This window comes from Rhodamnia argentea, chromosome 11 (genome assembly GCF_020921035.1).
Source record: "Rhodamnia argentea isolate NSW1041297 chromosome 11, ASM2092103v1, whole genome shotgun sequence".
In the NCBI taxonomy this organism is placed as follows: Eukaryota; Viridiplantae; Streptophyta; class Magnoliopsida; order Myrtales; family Myrtaceae; genus Rhodamnia; species Rhodamnia argentea.
In genome coordinates, this window is record NC_063160.1 from 4,266,474 (window position 1) to 4,280,468 (window position 13,995).

Consider the following 13,995-nt stretch of genomic DNA (forward strand, 5'->3'; position numbering starts at 1 on the left):
GCGAAACCGGATGATGCGGTCCCCCCCAACAAGCTTCTCGCCCGTTAGAAAAGGAAACGTATCCCTTCGCGTATCATTTGATCGGGAAAATTTTAAAATAAAGATATGAATTATTCTTATTTTTCCAAATAAAAATCTAAAGGAAATTTTATTTTGAATACAGATCTAAAGTACTCAAATTATTTCAAAAAAAATCTAATCAAAAGACATTTTCGTCCTTTAATTTTTTTTTCTTTTTCTTCTTTTTTTCTTTTTTCCATTTCTTTCTTTTTTCTTTTTGCCTTTTGTTTTGTTTTCTTTCTCCCCTCCCTTCCTTGGCCATAGCCGATCTCAAGCGAGGGTCACTTGAGCTTGGGCTGGCGTTGAGCGAGGGCTTCCCTCGATCGACTCGGAGCGAGGGTAGCCCTACGCCAACCCAAGCGAGGCCGGTCCTCACATGAGCCAAGAATGGCTCGGGAGGAGGGGGGGATAAGTATAGTACAATTGTCGCAACTTTCATACAGCGCTCACTTGATGATTGTAACTTTTTTTTTTCCACTTAAGTGTCATAACTTCTAAAAAAATGTTCACTTAAGTGTCATAAATTTCGATCGATCACTTAAGTGTTAATTTTTTCATTAAAACATCCACACAAATGTCGTAAATCTGACGTGGCATAACACTTATTGTGAATATTTTTAAAAAGCCATGTCACTCAAATGATCGATTAAAAAGTTATATGGCACTCAAGTGATCTAAAAAAAAAGTTATGACACTTAAGTGAACGCCGTACATAACACTCAAATAATCGAATAAAAACTTATGATACTCCAGTGGGCACAATACAAAAGTTATGCCAATTGTGGTGTCTTTTTCTAGAAGGAGAGAGGAGGGGAGAAAAGAAGAAGAAGAAGAACATGCAAAGAGAAAAAACAGAAAAAAATAAAAAAAATTTCAAAAAAGTAAAGAACGAAAATGCCTTTCGATCGGGTTCTTTGAAATAATTTGAGCATTTCACGCTCTTATTTGAAGCAAAATCCACTTTGGTCCCTTATTTGAGAAAATAAAAATATTTCAAGCCCTTCTTTGGAATTTTCCCCATTTGATCACTATCCACTTGAGATGACCTCATTTGATCCTTTTCTTTTCTTTTTTCTTTTTCTTCTCCCTTCCCCAAGCAATTGCAAGCGTTGGGCGAGGGTCGCCCTTGCCGGATCCGGTGAGATAAACCCTCGCTCGACTCCTCGGCGGCATTTGATGAGGTCGCCCTCGCCCGACGCCAGCATAGGGGAGGGTCGCCCGACGTCGACGATGCAGCCCTGGCTAGAAGCCAACGATGATCAAGGAAGGGAGAAGACAAAGAAAAAAAAAGAAAAAAAGAAACAAAATTTAAAATAAAATAACGATAATACCCTTAATAAAGCTCTTCTTTGAAATAAAAAAGGCGCATTAGGTCTTATTTGGAATTTTTCAGCAATTTGATTGGGTGCAATAAAGCTCTTCTTTGAAATGGGCCCTTCAGGTCTTATTTGGAATTTATCCGCAATTTGATTGGGTGCAAAGGGAAAACAAGCGTTTGCGTCTGTGTTATTTATGATTTTCCTTTCTCATAGAGTTCAAACATATTAACCCTCTAGAGATGACATCAGATGTCAGATTATGAGATGAGATTGAGTATGAGATGATCAAGCCTCGCTTATATGCTCGGCTTTGGCGCTTGAGGGGTGACTAAAGTAGATCTCCTTGCCCTTGGTGTCATCGGGCACCAAACCCAAGCCGCATTAGAGAGAGCATATAACTTGAGCAAATACTCGCATTCCGTCACCGGCCAAAACCACCACTCCACCAGATCATTAGCTATCAACAATCATTGCCACCATCGCCATCCACTTGCTGCCATCACCACGGGTCACCGGACGCTGGCTGCTCATGCCAGACTCACCGCTATCTCCAAAAGTGGCCGACACCGCCACGGTCATGACCACGATGAACAACAAATTCTAGATTCTTACACAGTACACCCTGATTTCCATGAACATGTTTGTCAATGATAGTTTGCACGGTAAATCATTATCATTGAAGCAAACCAACCCTAATTTGTATTTAATGCAGTGCAGGAAAACCGTCACATATGTTCAACATTTTAACAGGAAGATAAGCCATCCACATGACATGTGCATATAAGTCATCCACATGTTATCTAGTACACCCGGCTTTCCATGAACTCTTTTGTCTCAGGCTATATGCATTAAAGCCATCCCAATGCATATGTTTATTGTCTCCTCATGAATACAACGTAAGTAGAGGAGATTTTTCTGTCTCCTCCGATTCCATAAATCAAGTCTACCTTGAAATCGATGAAACACATAATACATATGATCTAGTATTGTACTCGAACGACATGAGTGTTCTGAATGAAATTCGTTTACAGATCATCGGAAGATTGTTGATCTGCAGTTCCTCTCAGTATTATTCTCAATTTGGTGTACTAACCTGTCTTCTTCTATAAAGTTAAAGAAATTGATGAATGGCCATCCTTTTTATCCTTTATTTCTTCTGAACAAAATGAGCAAGCCAAAGAGAATCTTGGTTAATCAACTCTCCGTTCTTTGCGTCCATTAAAAAAATACCTGCTGATTGCCATCAGAGGAAGTCTCTTTAAACAAAGTCAGGTTGACCCGTCGAGGTCAAGCACCGATGCCACATTCTGCTGTTTGGATCCACAGCCCTAGCATACTGAATGACTTCTGGCATGGGGAAGTAGACATAGTGAGTGTTGCATATGCCTACTGTAATTCCACTGTATCCAGCAAATGCCCCATGGACCTGCCAAAACCAGCATGTTAATAAAGCAAACCTAAGGAGCTGCTCATTTGAGGGTATGTCTGGATTGCCTTTTTATTTTAACTTTAGATATTGTTTTAATATTTCGGTGGAAAGAAAAAACAAACACGAGTCTTGAGTAGGAAAATGCGCCTCATAGTGTGGTCTTGAATTCAATCTTCGTAAAAACAATTTCCCTTGAAGTCAACCTGACCGCATGGGCCTTCTGTCCTAGCAATACTTGGTCTGGTGGAAAGGGATGGAACTGAGGAACAGTCATGATACTTGGACTCTTTAAGAGGTCCAGATACCCAACACTTAAAAAAAAAAAAAAAAAACAAGAACACTGAAAAGAAGCAACTCCTAAAACCTGGTGACTTAGTTTTGGAGAAGGTATTGAGGATAATGGGAAAAAGATACCGATTAGTGCACTTATTTTTGAAGGTTCATCTGAACTGTCACAAGAAAGTGTCCACTATACTCCTTCAAAGTATAGTCTGAAGTACATTTAGCTGAGTTACAAAAGGTTATCAACTAAAACTGGGAAGCCAGTTGAACAAGCTAAGAACTAAGTCATGCAATGAAAATCCTACTTTTAGGATATGAAAGTATTTCAAGACCTTTTGGAGTGGACTTCATAAAAAAACACTCAAACTCAGAAAAGAAGAGGAGGAGGTTTTGTTTTTTGTTTTTTTGGGTCGAAAATGAGGAGGTTGACTTACAGCATTTTGTCCTAGAACGGTACAGAGAATCCCATCCGATGCGTTTGCACGGCACGCACGGATCATGTATGTGGGATCTATATACTTCGCATCAGCAGGAACACCAATTTCTCTAAAGTACTTCTTTATCTGCAAGAAATCAAAGGAAAAAATGGCAAAGTGGTTCATGAGCCAAACTTCCCCATCCAAATCAGAATATCTTTCCATTTCGGCCAAACAAAGGAAATTATTTTCTCCATTCATGTAAAGACAGAGGTCCGTTCATAAAAGATTGTTAGTCCAGGAGAGCTATCACGATGCAAAAATACAGCATGACTGGTCTTGTATATGATACCAAAGTGCAAACACTAGATATTGAAAAGGAAACAGCCTGGCCAGCTTGAAAATTGAACTTCACCACTAGAGATTCAAACACTAACATCCTGAATTACAGGGAAAACGAAACAAGTGCTGGAAAAACTTAACAACCAATGTTGAGAAACCTATTTAATTTATCACATTCTCATTAAAGTATTTGATGAGTTCTTTTGAGTGAATGCAGAAGCAAAAATGCAGAAGATGGAATCATGGAAATCCGACAACATACTAACTTCATAGTGACGTGGACTATGTGCTGAGCTTATATGAAGGCATTCATGCTTCAATTTTAAAATATCATTAAATACATTTAAGTAGGAATGACAGACGCTAGTGTGCAAAATGGAGAACTAAATCCTAGAAAAGATCCAAGTTCTAATATGGACTTTCCATATTCAGACCATTTCCGTGGAAATCTAGACATTTGAGACCTAGCTCATGGCACTAATTATACTTGTCAAAGAATTTCCAAACCCAATTTGGTGTGAAATCACATGTTATTTACTTGATCACTGAACAATAAAAAGCATGGAGATTTCATGCCTTATATATACAGAAGTCTATTTAGCTGGTGATGCGACTAACTTCAAAAGAATCGAGACAATAGATTAGATGAGATGTGGACTTAAACTCATTGACATCTGAGAAGGAAACAATGGCTAGTAACTCAAACACCCCCCTTAGAATTCAAGGTGTGTAAACACATCAAGAGACATTGTGAAGACTACAAGTTGACTGTGTGTATAATTGCCACATACACTTGCTTTCTTGAGCCAACTTAGAAGATTCTTAATTTAAGGAATTTATGATTTCATTGTAAATAATTCATAAGTATTTGTTAATCATCTGTTAAAAACGGGAGAGAGTGACTAAAATTAGCAAGAGAGAAAAGTCCACTGTGAGGTATCAACAGGAGGTATTGGCAGAAGTTGTAAGTTCTGCTCTGTGTCATCAACAAAACCAATTAGCAAACTCAAATGTGTGGGAGTAGTAGAAAAAATGGCTCCAATGTAGGGCATCAATAGAAGGTTGATGTTCCACCACGGTGACATTAGAAGAATGAAAAAGCTACAAATGTGGAAGCAATATTCTAATACTTGTTTAGCTAGTGCAAATTGGACTGCTAGAGCCAGACGAGGAAACAGAGGCACATATGGACGGACTTTTATAAGCAATGATGACCAATCCAACTCTCTCCCCATAACCTGTTTACTCACTGCTTTATTATTGCTTGAATTGCTTGAACTGAAACACAAATGAAAAGTTTGTAGATTAACATGAAGTCCCACCACAACCAGTCCACTCCCTTCTTGGTTTCAATATGCTTAGACATAATAGGTATGAAGTGGGGATCCATCACTTAGTGTTGCAAAATGACTTTTAGAAAAGAAAGAAGACATATTGCTTTACCTAATGCATGGCACAACTCCTGCCAAATAAATGCTTTCTGTGGGAGACATTCAATCCAAAATATTAACCCTTTGATGCTTTTATCTTGAACAAGAAATCCATTTCTTTGACAAAATAAATCTTTGGACATCAGATAAACTATATATTATGAACAAGTTATGACTGCCAGATATACTTCTCTTAAAAGGAAGGTTAACTTGCTTTTTTGTCCACTCTGTTTATGTCATTTAATAAGAATACGAAGCATAACATAAAATCCACACATGGCATGAGTTTCTTTTCAGCCAATAGTATTCATGAGGATAACCCACCAAAGGAAAGTGCAAACACCAACCTCCTGTTGAATATGCACACCGATATCACCCAGTACAATATTTCCAGATGCATCCTTGGCATTAGTTTTCTCAAGAAAATTCTGCAAATGAAAGAATAAAAGTCATCAATTGCTTAAGTCCTTGCTTCACAATCAAATTAGTCATTTGATAATCCATCCAAAAACGTAACCAACAGAAAGTATAGAAAGAAAAGTACAAAGTGTTCTTTGACAGTTTAGATTTACACTATCTTGTGACTGTGATTTATCAAATTGTATCCATGCTTACAGCCTCCTAGTCAACTTACTACACACATTGTAAACTTTGCACATTCTCCCAATAAATGTATCTGAAAAACTGGTAATAAAAGTAAGTTTTGAAATGAAAAGCCAAAGTGGGTGTGAATGCATAGAAGAGTCATTTGCTTGAAGTCACATGGCTAATTCTAAAAAGCAAATATGTGCTCCTGTACTGAGCACAGCAGCTCAATCATGACGCTCAGATGGTCACATCTAGATCTATTAACCTACATAACAACATTAGCAATGATTTACTAATTTGATTATATTAATGAGCCTACCTGCCCAGCTCCCTCTGCTACACAGACAACAGCTGATCCCTTTGTCTCAATCAAATATTTAAGATGCCTTAAAACACCATGAGGGCCATGCAAGTGAAATGGTACCTAATAAAAGAATTAGTTAGGCGGCTAAATAATTGGAAATAAGAAAGTGAGAAACTTCCATGGGCATACCTCTGGAATTAAACATATGTCGATTTGTCCACTGGCAAGAGATGCATGCATGGCTATAAAACCACTGCTACGTCCCATCAACTTCACAACGCCAATCCCATGGTATGCGCTGTGCGCCTGATAAATGGAGGAGCAGAGTAAAGCACTAACCACTCAATGGTGTATCAGCATTTCCACGCCATCTAAAATAGTTGTTGACATGAAAAACCATGGACAAGAACTATTTCAAATGAAAACCTTTGACTTACCGATATTTATTGCCCAGAAGAGCATATATTCTGTAAGCAATAGTTCAAATTATCACATTCAGTACAAACTGACTGCAAGATAACAATTGCCCTAGCGATGGATAACTTACAGAAAGACCGCACTTCTATGTCTTTCAAAACAACCTTGATTATCGTCATACAGATATATAGCAAAAAGCCTAAAAGAGGGGAGGGCATCACTAGAATTATTATTGGAAGGAATATAGAGGATCTGCAAATGATAACGACTAGGAAGTGAACGAGTATCCCGCTTGATTAGTATACATAATCAAAGATGAGTCTATAAACTGCCCGTGTGTGCCTTTCATTCTTTCTCCTTTCCTCTTGAGAGAGAGAGAGAGAGAGAGAGAGAGAGAGAGAGAGAGAGAGAGAGAGAACGGGGTGTTGATATATGTGACTTCAGAATCACAGTCCACCTAAATGAAAATGTTAGCGGCCAAAACCAACACGTACCTCGATGTATGCAGAATTTATAGCACGCTGTGCTTCTTCAACAGCAGTGTCAAAACCAAAAGTTTTATCCATCAGCAATATGTCGTTGTCAATAGTTTTTGGGACACCCACTACAGCCACCTTGAAACGTCTTTTACGACACTAAAACCAACATTGCAATAGAAAAGTAAGAACCTGGAAAATCCATTTTCTGAGACTAAAGTCCAAAAAAGAAAGGATAGGCACATGGCTTGGAGTGCATTCGATCACAAAGCATAATTCTACTTCTTCCTCTGAGAAAAGGTACATCCAAGCTATTCCAAGCAAATACACATCCAAGCTATTCCAAGCTAATAAAGTTTGAAGAATAAGTTTCTTTTTTCATAGTCAATGCATAGTCAACCAATTTAAGGCAGATTTGAGAAGAAAAGGGGGCGATCATAGAAAAGGAGGACCAAAATAGGAGTTCTTTGCATTGATGTTTCTCACCTGATCTATGCCAACGATGTTCAATATTTATGTCGGATCATTAATGAAAACAAAATGACTCTGTCAAAACCTTCATTACCATGCCTGGCAGGGTGGATCCTTAACATGGCAAACATTTCATCAGGAATAAACATTTTCATTTAATACTACAAATGAGATGAACCATTCGAAGAATGAGGCTGTACCCCATTCAATAATGCATCTTGAATGAGTATGCTTGAAAGATACAAAAAATGTAAAGTAGATTAGCAATTCGTTTTTCTAGTCTCTCAAGTTATGCTGGAAAATAATTAACTTCTGGCGTGTTTTTCACTTATAACACGCACTATCGAGACATCACATATTAGTCCCTCAAAATTGCTCATCTAAGAAAGTTGCTGCTTATGTCTAACAGAAGCATTCTATCAGCGTTATGGACTTGTCTAAGCATAAGGTCACATGAGAGGCAGAGGTAAACCAAGAAACAGAAGCAGATTTTAACAATTGAAAAGTATCCCAAACTGACAATTTAGTTCACCAACTTTGAGTTTAAAATTGATCGTCTATGGACACCCTAGAGCACAAAGACATCCTCCACCGAGGTCAGACACAGGGCACTGCATGGGAAAAAAGACAACCAGAACACTCTACAGATCACTTGGTGCTACTCTGCCATTATTTGCCAGTGACACAAGAAACCTCATAGGAATGCAGTGAGGATGAGATACATTCAAACAATTCTGTGACGCATTCAAACATATGTTTGCCCAAATCAACCCAGTCAACTAGCTTCACTACATACGACAAACTACTATATAAACACAACTATTCCTCGTTATCACTAGCTAGGACAAAAAGAATGCTTCTGTCAGATCACAATTTTGACTCTACTAATTACAAAATATAACTGGGTCACTCTAATATGATCTTACCAAGCATGAAGGTCAAGAGTAACTACCTCATTGTGGATAGCATTTGCCCCAGCATGTGTACCATTCCCACCCAAGACAAAAAGCATGTTGATTCCTCTTTTCTGCATCAATAAGCAAACTCATACATATCAGAGCTTTCAACAGCCAGATTATTAACTGCACAACAGATAGACCTGCTGTTACTGCAACATCTTTTCGACCAAAGACGGATTACCTCCATAGTGTCCACAATTTCGGTAATACTGGGTCCTCCACGTGAAACTCCTAACAAGCTTCCACCAGATAGATGAACATTCTGAACAACTTTCCTTGACAGCTGATTGTCAATGCCATAAATAAAACAGTTGATTCAAAATTGCGAAAACATCGGAGAAGCTGTACATATTCTCCTTAGTTATAGAATTACAGGTCTTAAGGGCTGATTGATGTTGAGGAATAAAAAGTTTAAAGCTGCAGAACGCACCGGCATTTCAGACAATCCTTCATCAGAAAAACCACGATAACCAAAAGGTATGCCAACAATCTCTTTCACTCCGTATATTTCTAGAGTGATGACAATCTGCATAAGGATCAAGGTCAACCCATGTCAAATGTAGATCTCACAAAGATAAGATCTCGTTTAAAAAGTAAAAGATGAACTTAAGTGGTTTTCTCTTATTATGCTTTCCAGAATTATAAAGTGCCAAAGAAATTGCCCAACGTCATCCAACATATAATTTACTATTTTAATGAAGTAATACACTATCAGATGATAGATCTGTGGTTATGCAACAATACATGGCATTTTAGCATCATAATACAACCTGTCTGATGACATCATTTAGACCAGGGCAAAGTCCTCCACAAGTAACAATGGCTGCCTTCACTTCTTCTGGCCTAAAATATATTTCTGCTCGAGGTCCAGCACGATGAACCCTACATTTGAATTATTGATGCATAAGGAAGCCAGTCAATTTGGAAATGCGTGGAACTAGGTAATCTGCCAAGTAGAAGAAATCAACATCATCTTGACAAACAGACAATCAATCCGCCAAGATATTAAAAGGACAATTTCAACTATGACAAACTAGTAACATAGTACCTTCCTATTTAACTTTCTATGAGTGCAACACTTAACATCGAAGTCGAGCTATAAGCGTCAGCTACTCATCCATTCTATGCATACATTTTCCCTTGAGTAAGATGCTTAAGGATCAGTAGTTACTTCTTTCTAAGCCGTTCACATTTCCTCCAGTAAGTTGATCTTTTGTTATAGTGCATATCTTGACTGTTCTTCTTCAATCTATGCTTTTTGATCTGATCATCATGGTATGCTGAACCCATATAGCATGGAGCTATGGAACCATCAATCCCTAAGGAAGTGCGCTGATGGGTGTGGTACATTAATGACAATTATTGCACGTTACCTGTAGCTAGGGTGCACATATTCACACTACCATCCATCTATGTGAACTTTTTGAGGTTGTGGGCTTTACACAAATTGATAATAACATCCACAGGCATAATTAATGCGATTATCAGTCTACAAGAAGTTGCCGTTATTGCTTACTTCAATCTTGCACTGTGACTTTCAAATACGATCTCATAGAAACAAACTTCTAGAGTATCTTAAGGCAATAATCTTGCCCGCCAGCGAGAACCAAAATGACAACGCTAAAAACTGTTTTTTTCAGCCCTTCCAACTGAAAATACCTTATGATTCCACACCTGAGTTAGTAAATATTTAAAGACAATCCATTTCGAGCTTGGGAAGCATCACGGAAATGTCCTACAAATATTCCAAAAGAATTACTATATAGAAGAAAGCTGCGTTGCAAGCATATGCATGATTCATCAGTTCAATAATGCCCACGGAAATGCTTAAAAACACAACTACCATTGTTCCACCCAAGTACAGTCAGGGTCAATGCACTCTGCGCCAGCAGATGTAGTAGATGAATAATGTATAACCTGTCAAATTAAAAAGTAAACTAGGAATTAGGATTCTCTCATTTGGGATTCACAATACACTTCGCTGAGTCCCTCATTAAGGGGAGGAGTATTTTCATTTATAACCAGCATCCGGTTACTTCCATTCAGAGTTTTCAGGCCTATCATTGCACTAACCGGTGAGCTCTCCTGAAAGGTTCATTGAACTTAACTTTTTTGCATTTCCATTTCCAGGTCGACCACTCAAGCAGACATCACTAACACGGATGAAGTCAGATACTAGAAGGCCCGTTTGATACAGAATAGTACCTTCAGGAGCACGCATATGCATCTAAACTACCAACATATTTTGATTGATTAATGAACTTCAAGCATACAATTTCCTCAAAAAGTGAGTGTGAGGAAAAAAAAAACAAACCGACAGAGCTCCCCAAAAAGATGCATAAATGGCAGCTTTAGATGGAAAGCCCTTTAAAACATAATTTTAGAAGCGGCAATTTCCTATCTGCTACACGACTGATTCCTTTCCCAACCAAACGAATCCTGAGACCCTAGATTATATGTCGAAAAGGTATTCCTCTTTACGCAGCAAAACTATGACTAGTGACCCAAAGTTAGCGGTCCTTGCACACTGTATGAAAGGACGGTGCCTTACAACTTCACAGATTTCTAGGTACCACTGATAACTAGTATAAAATCATGAAAGGCAAAGAAAGGTGCAATCACCCGATCGCCATTGCTCAACCAACTTTGAAGACGCAAAGAAGATCACTAAAAACCAAAAAAAGACAAAAGGTTTCTTTACCAACAAATTTGAATAAATAGAATTTCCCCCATGAAAGATAGACACTTCATTTTCCCAAGTTAGGACCAAGAACTAGAAAAAACACACCATTCTTGTCCAGAAGTCCAGACAAAATCAGACTTTTTCTTCGCTACAATACCTTAAGAAGAACCCTGTCGCTATTGTTGATGTATCCATGCCACTTCTCATCTGACGGGTACCCATCTGCAAAATCCTCTGTTGGTGTCCTGTAAAAGCAAACTAGAAATCATAACCAGCAAAATCAAGGAAAAAAAAAAAAACATCAAACGTCTGCAAACAAAACCAAAGCGCATGCAACAGTATCACTCAAGAGGTTCTGAAACGACCTCATCCTGAGGCAGAAAGTGGAGGGTATGGGGACAGCATCGCGGAAAATGTCCTTCAAATGTGGGAGATTGAATCGGCTCTCGAAGTCCCTCTGGAACTTGGGCTTCCAATCGGGGTCGCTGAAGTCGATCCCGTGGTCCCGTTGACTCTGGTTCTTGACGACGCTCGGAGCAACCACCCCGCGTCCATTTCCGCGACAGCCCAGAAAAGCTCCGCCGGGTCTCTCGCCCTTGGCATGATGATACGCGAGGCCGCGGTGGTGGCGGTGGTGGGGGCGAGGGACGGCGAGTTTGACTTCGTGGGGGTTGGTGATCACGTGGCGAGAGCACGAGAGGGCGTCCATCAGTCCCACCTGGAGCGGAGATTCCTATGACGAGAGAGACAATGCGAGGGGAGCTCGAGACAGAGAGAGGAGGTGATCGAAGTGGGAATTGGAGGGAGAGAAGGAAGGCCGACTGAGACAGGGTGACAGAGAGAGAGAGAGAGAGACAACGAAGGAGGTTCCCCTGCCGCACTTTGCCAGACTTTGAACAGGGCGAAAGCCACGGTCGCTTTCGCTTCTTGACGAGTCTTCAATGACGTACCGTAGCATGTGTCTTGGAGCTTTCGGAAAAAAAAAAAAATCGCTTTCACATAAAAAAAAAAAATACAAATATTCATAATTTTTAAATAGAAATATAAAATATCACATATTATTTTAAGAATTTTGTGATTAATATAACATTCACTCCTTTTTTTTGTTAGATGGTTGTCGAGAGAATGGGATCAACTTTTCATATTTCTTTGTGGCAAGGACAATTTTGTCTAGTCTTTTATTCAATCGATGTTCGATTGCCGTCGTGAATTTTAACGTGGTTCGGTCCTCGTCCGTCTCGTCGTTCCGCTAATTTTGTCATGATGACATCTGGCATGTGGCAATCCCAACTTTAGTTGCTTAACCCGCATGTATTGACATGGCTACCGATGTATTCGGTCGTATTCATGAGTAATTTGGAAAATCCAAAAAGGAAACGTATCGAGTGGGAGAGAAAAGTGAGTTTGGCGACCTTGCCGGAATCTTAACCAGAGAGGCTTAGCCCTAATGTGGCCGCCGATGGAGGCAGCTAGACCTACTTGAGCGGGCAGGGACTCCCTTGCCCTCGCTCGGTGGCGGGGAGCCGTGTCCGCATGACAGCCAACCGCCTTGTCAAACTCTTAAAAGGCGCTCGAGGTGAGGTGTTCACCCTTGTGTTCAACGCAAGCGTAATATTCTCCGGCTTGACTTCGGAAGATTCCTTTGGAATTGTCTAACGCTAAATTTCCATTACGTGACATCAACGGTGTGGATTCGCTCACGCCTTCAAGAAAAGTCAAAGCCGAGACTTAACGAACGGACGGATTCGCATGATCAGCCACTCGTCAGTAGTCGTTGATGCAACCGTCCAAGTCGAAGCCCTGTGGCTTTCCCATTCTCAATCACTCGGGCATGCTCAATGACGCAATATTTTGATATTGACGTATACTTTATGTTGCAACGATGACGTAATATTTAAGATTAGGATATATTTTCTTTTCATTTCCGTTAGAACGAAATTCTTTTCAATTAATCTTAAAGCCGATTACTTCCTTTGCCGCTATGTCTCGACTTTTATCAACATTGGCTCGAGTCGATGTCAAATTCGAAGACATACTCCATCTATATATAGTCGATGCCAACAATTGCTTATTACCTTTAACTCATATTTAAAGTGGCGTTTTTTAGGATGCTAACGGGTGGTAAGAACTTCTTAAACTTCGTTTGTTTCACAAAAAATGTTATATTTTTTGAGAATATTTTTCAAGATTTCACTTTTCAAGAGAAATGGGCAAAATTTTCTATGTTAGGCTGAAATCTAAAAAAGAACGGGAAAACTTTTTTCTGTCTTTTGAAGAGAAATCGGAAAATGTTACCCTACTCGGGCGCTATTGACTTGCGCAAGAGTAGTTGGGTCGCCAAGATCCCGGGTCAAGCCTCAATAGATCCCGACCCGAGCACCGAAGACCCGAGCAGGGCCACTTGGTTCCCGAGCAAGAGCTCAAGCACCGGCCCCGCACCCACAAAGGCCGAAACCGAGCTCGATGCCCATGGAGGACTTCTTGGCACCTCGGCCCAACTCCACAGAGGCCGTGCTCAATTCCCGGCACCCTGGTTCGAGTTCACAAAGGATAAGCACGGGACCCGGATGACCCGGGTCACCGGTGCTCGGGCTTGGGTCCCCGACACTTGAGCCCCGGTCCCGAGCAAGATCCTTTGGACCATTTCAAGGTATGCCCAGTAAAATCGTACATTTGGTTCTTTTTTGTATCCCTGTGTCATTGGGAATGCTAGAGAAAATTTGGGCAATGTCTGTTTGCCAAACTTTTGATAGATATGAGCAGATATTGAGACTACTTTTTAAGGAACTTATGAAACTTTGGATTGTGCATTGTTCAAT

At 39.8% G+C, this 13,995-nt stretch overlaps 1 protein-coding gene across 2 annotated transcripts; it reads right to left on the reverse strand.

Annotated features, from left to right (window-relative positions):
• Window positions 1-2,307: 2,307 nt before the first annotated feature.
• On the reverse strand, window positions 2,308-11,939 carry LOC115739369 (ATP-dependent 6-phosphofructokinase 5, chloroplastic). 2 transcript variants are annotated; one of them, XM_030672409.2, is made up of 13 exons: window positions 11,542-11,939; window positions 11,334-11,421; window positions 10,337-10,410; window positions 9,264-9,375; window positions 8,924-9,019; window positions 8,675-8,776; window positions 8,487-8,561; window positions 7,082-7,222; window positions 6,360-6,476; window positions 6,186-6,290; window positions 5,626-5,706; window positions 3,525-3,653; window positions 2,308-2,805 (listed from the first exon to the last, which is right to left on the reverse strand). In XM_030672409.2, exons 1-13 carry the CDS (start codon window positions 11,883-11,885, stop codon window positions 2,638-2,640), a joined length of 1,632 nt encoding a protein of 543 aa, XP_030528269.1. In that variant the 5' UTR covers window positions 11,886-11,939; the 3' UTR covers window positions 2,308-2,637. The 2 variants fall into 2 exon arrangements, with proteins under 2 accessions (XP_030528269.1, XP_030528272.1); XM_030672412.2 differs by lacking the exon at window positions 2,308-2,805 and having other exon boundaries at window positions 3,523-3,653; window positions 5,603-5,706.
• Window positions 11,940-13,995: the final 2,056 nt, after the last annotated feature.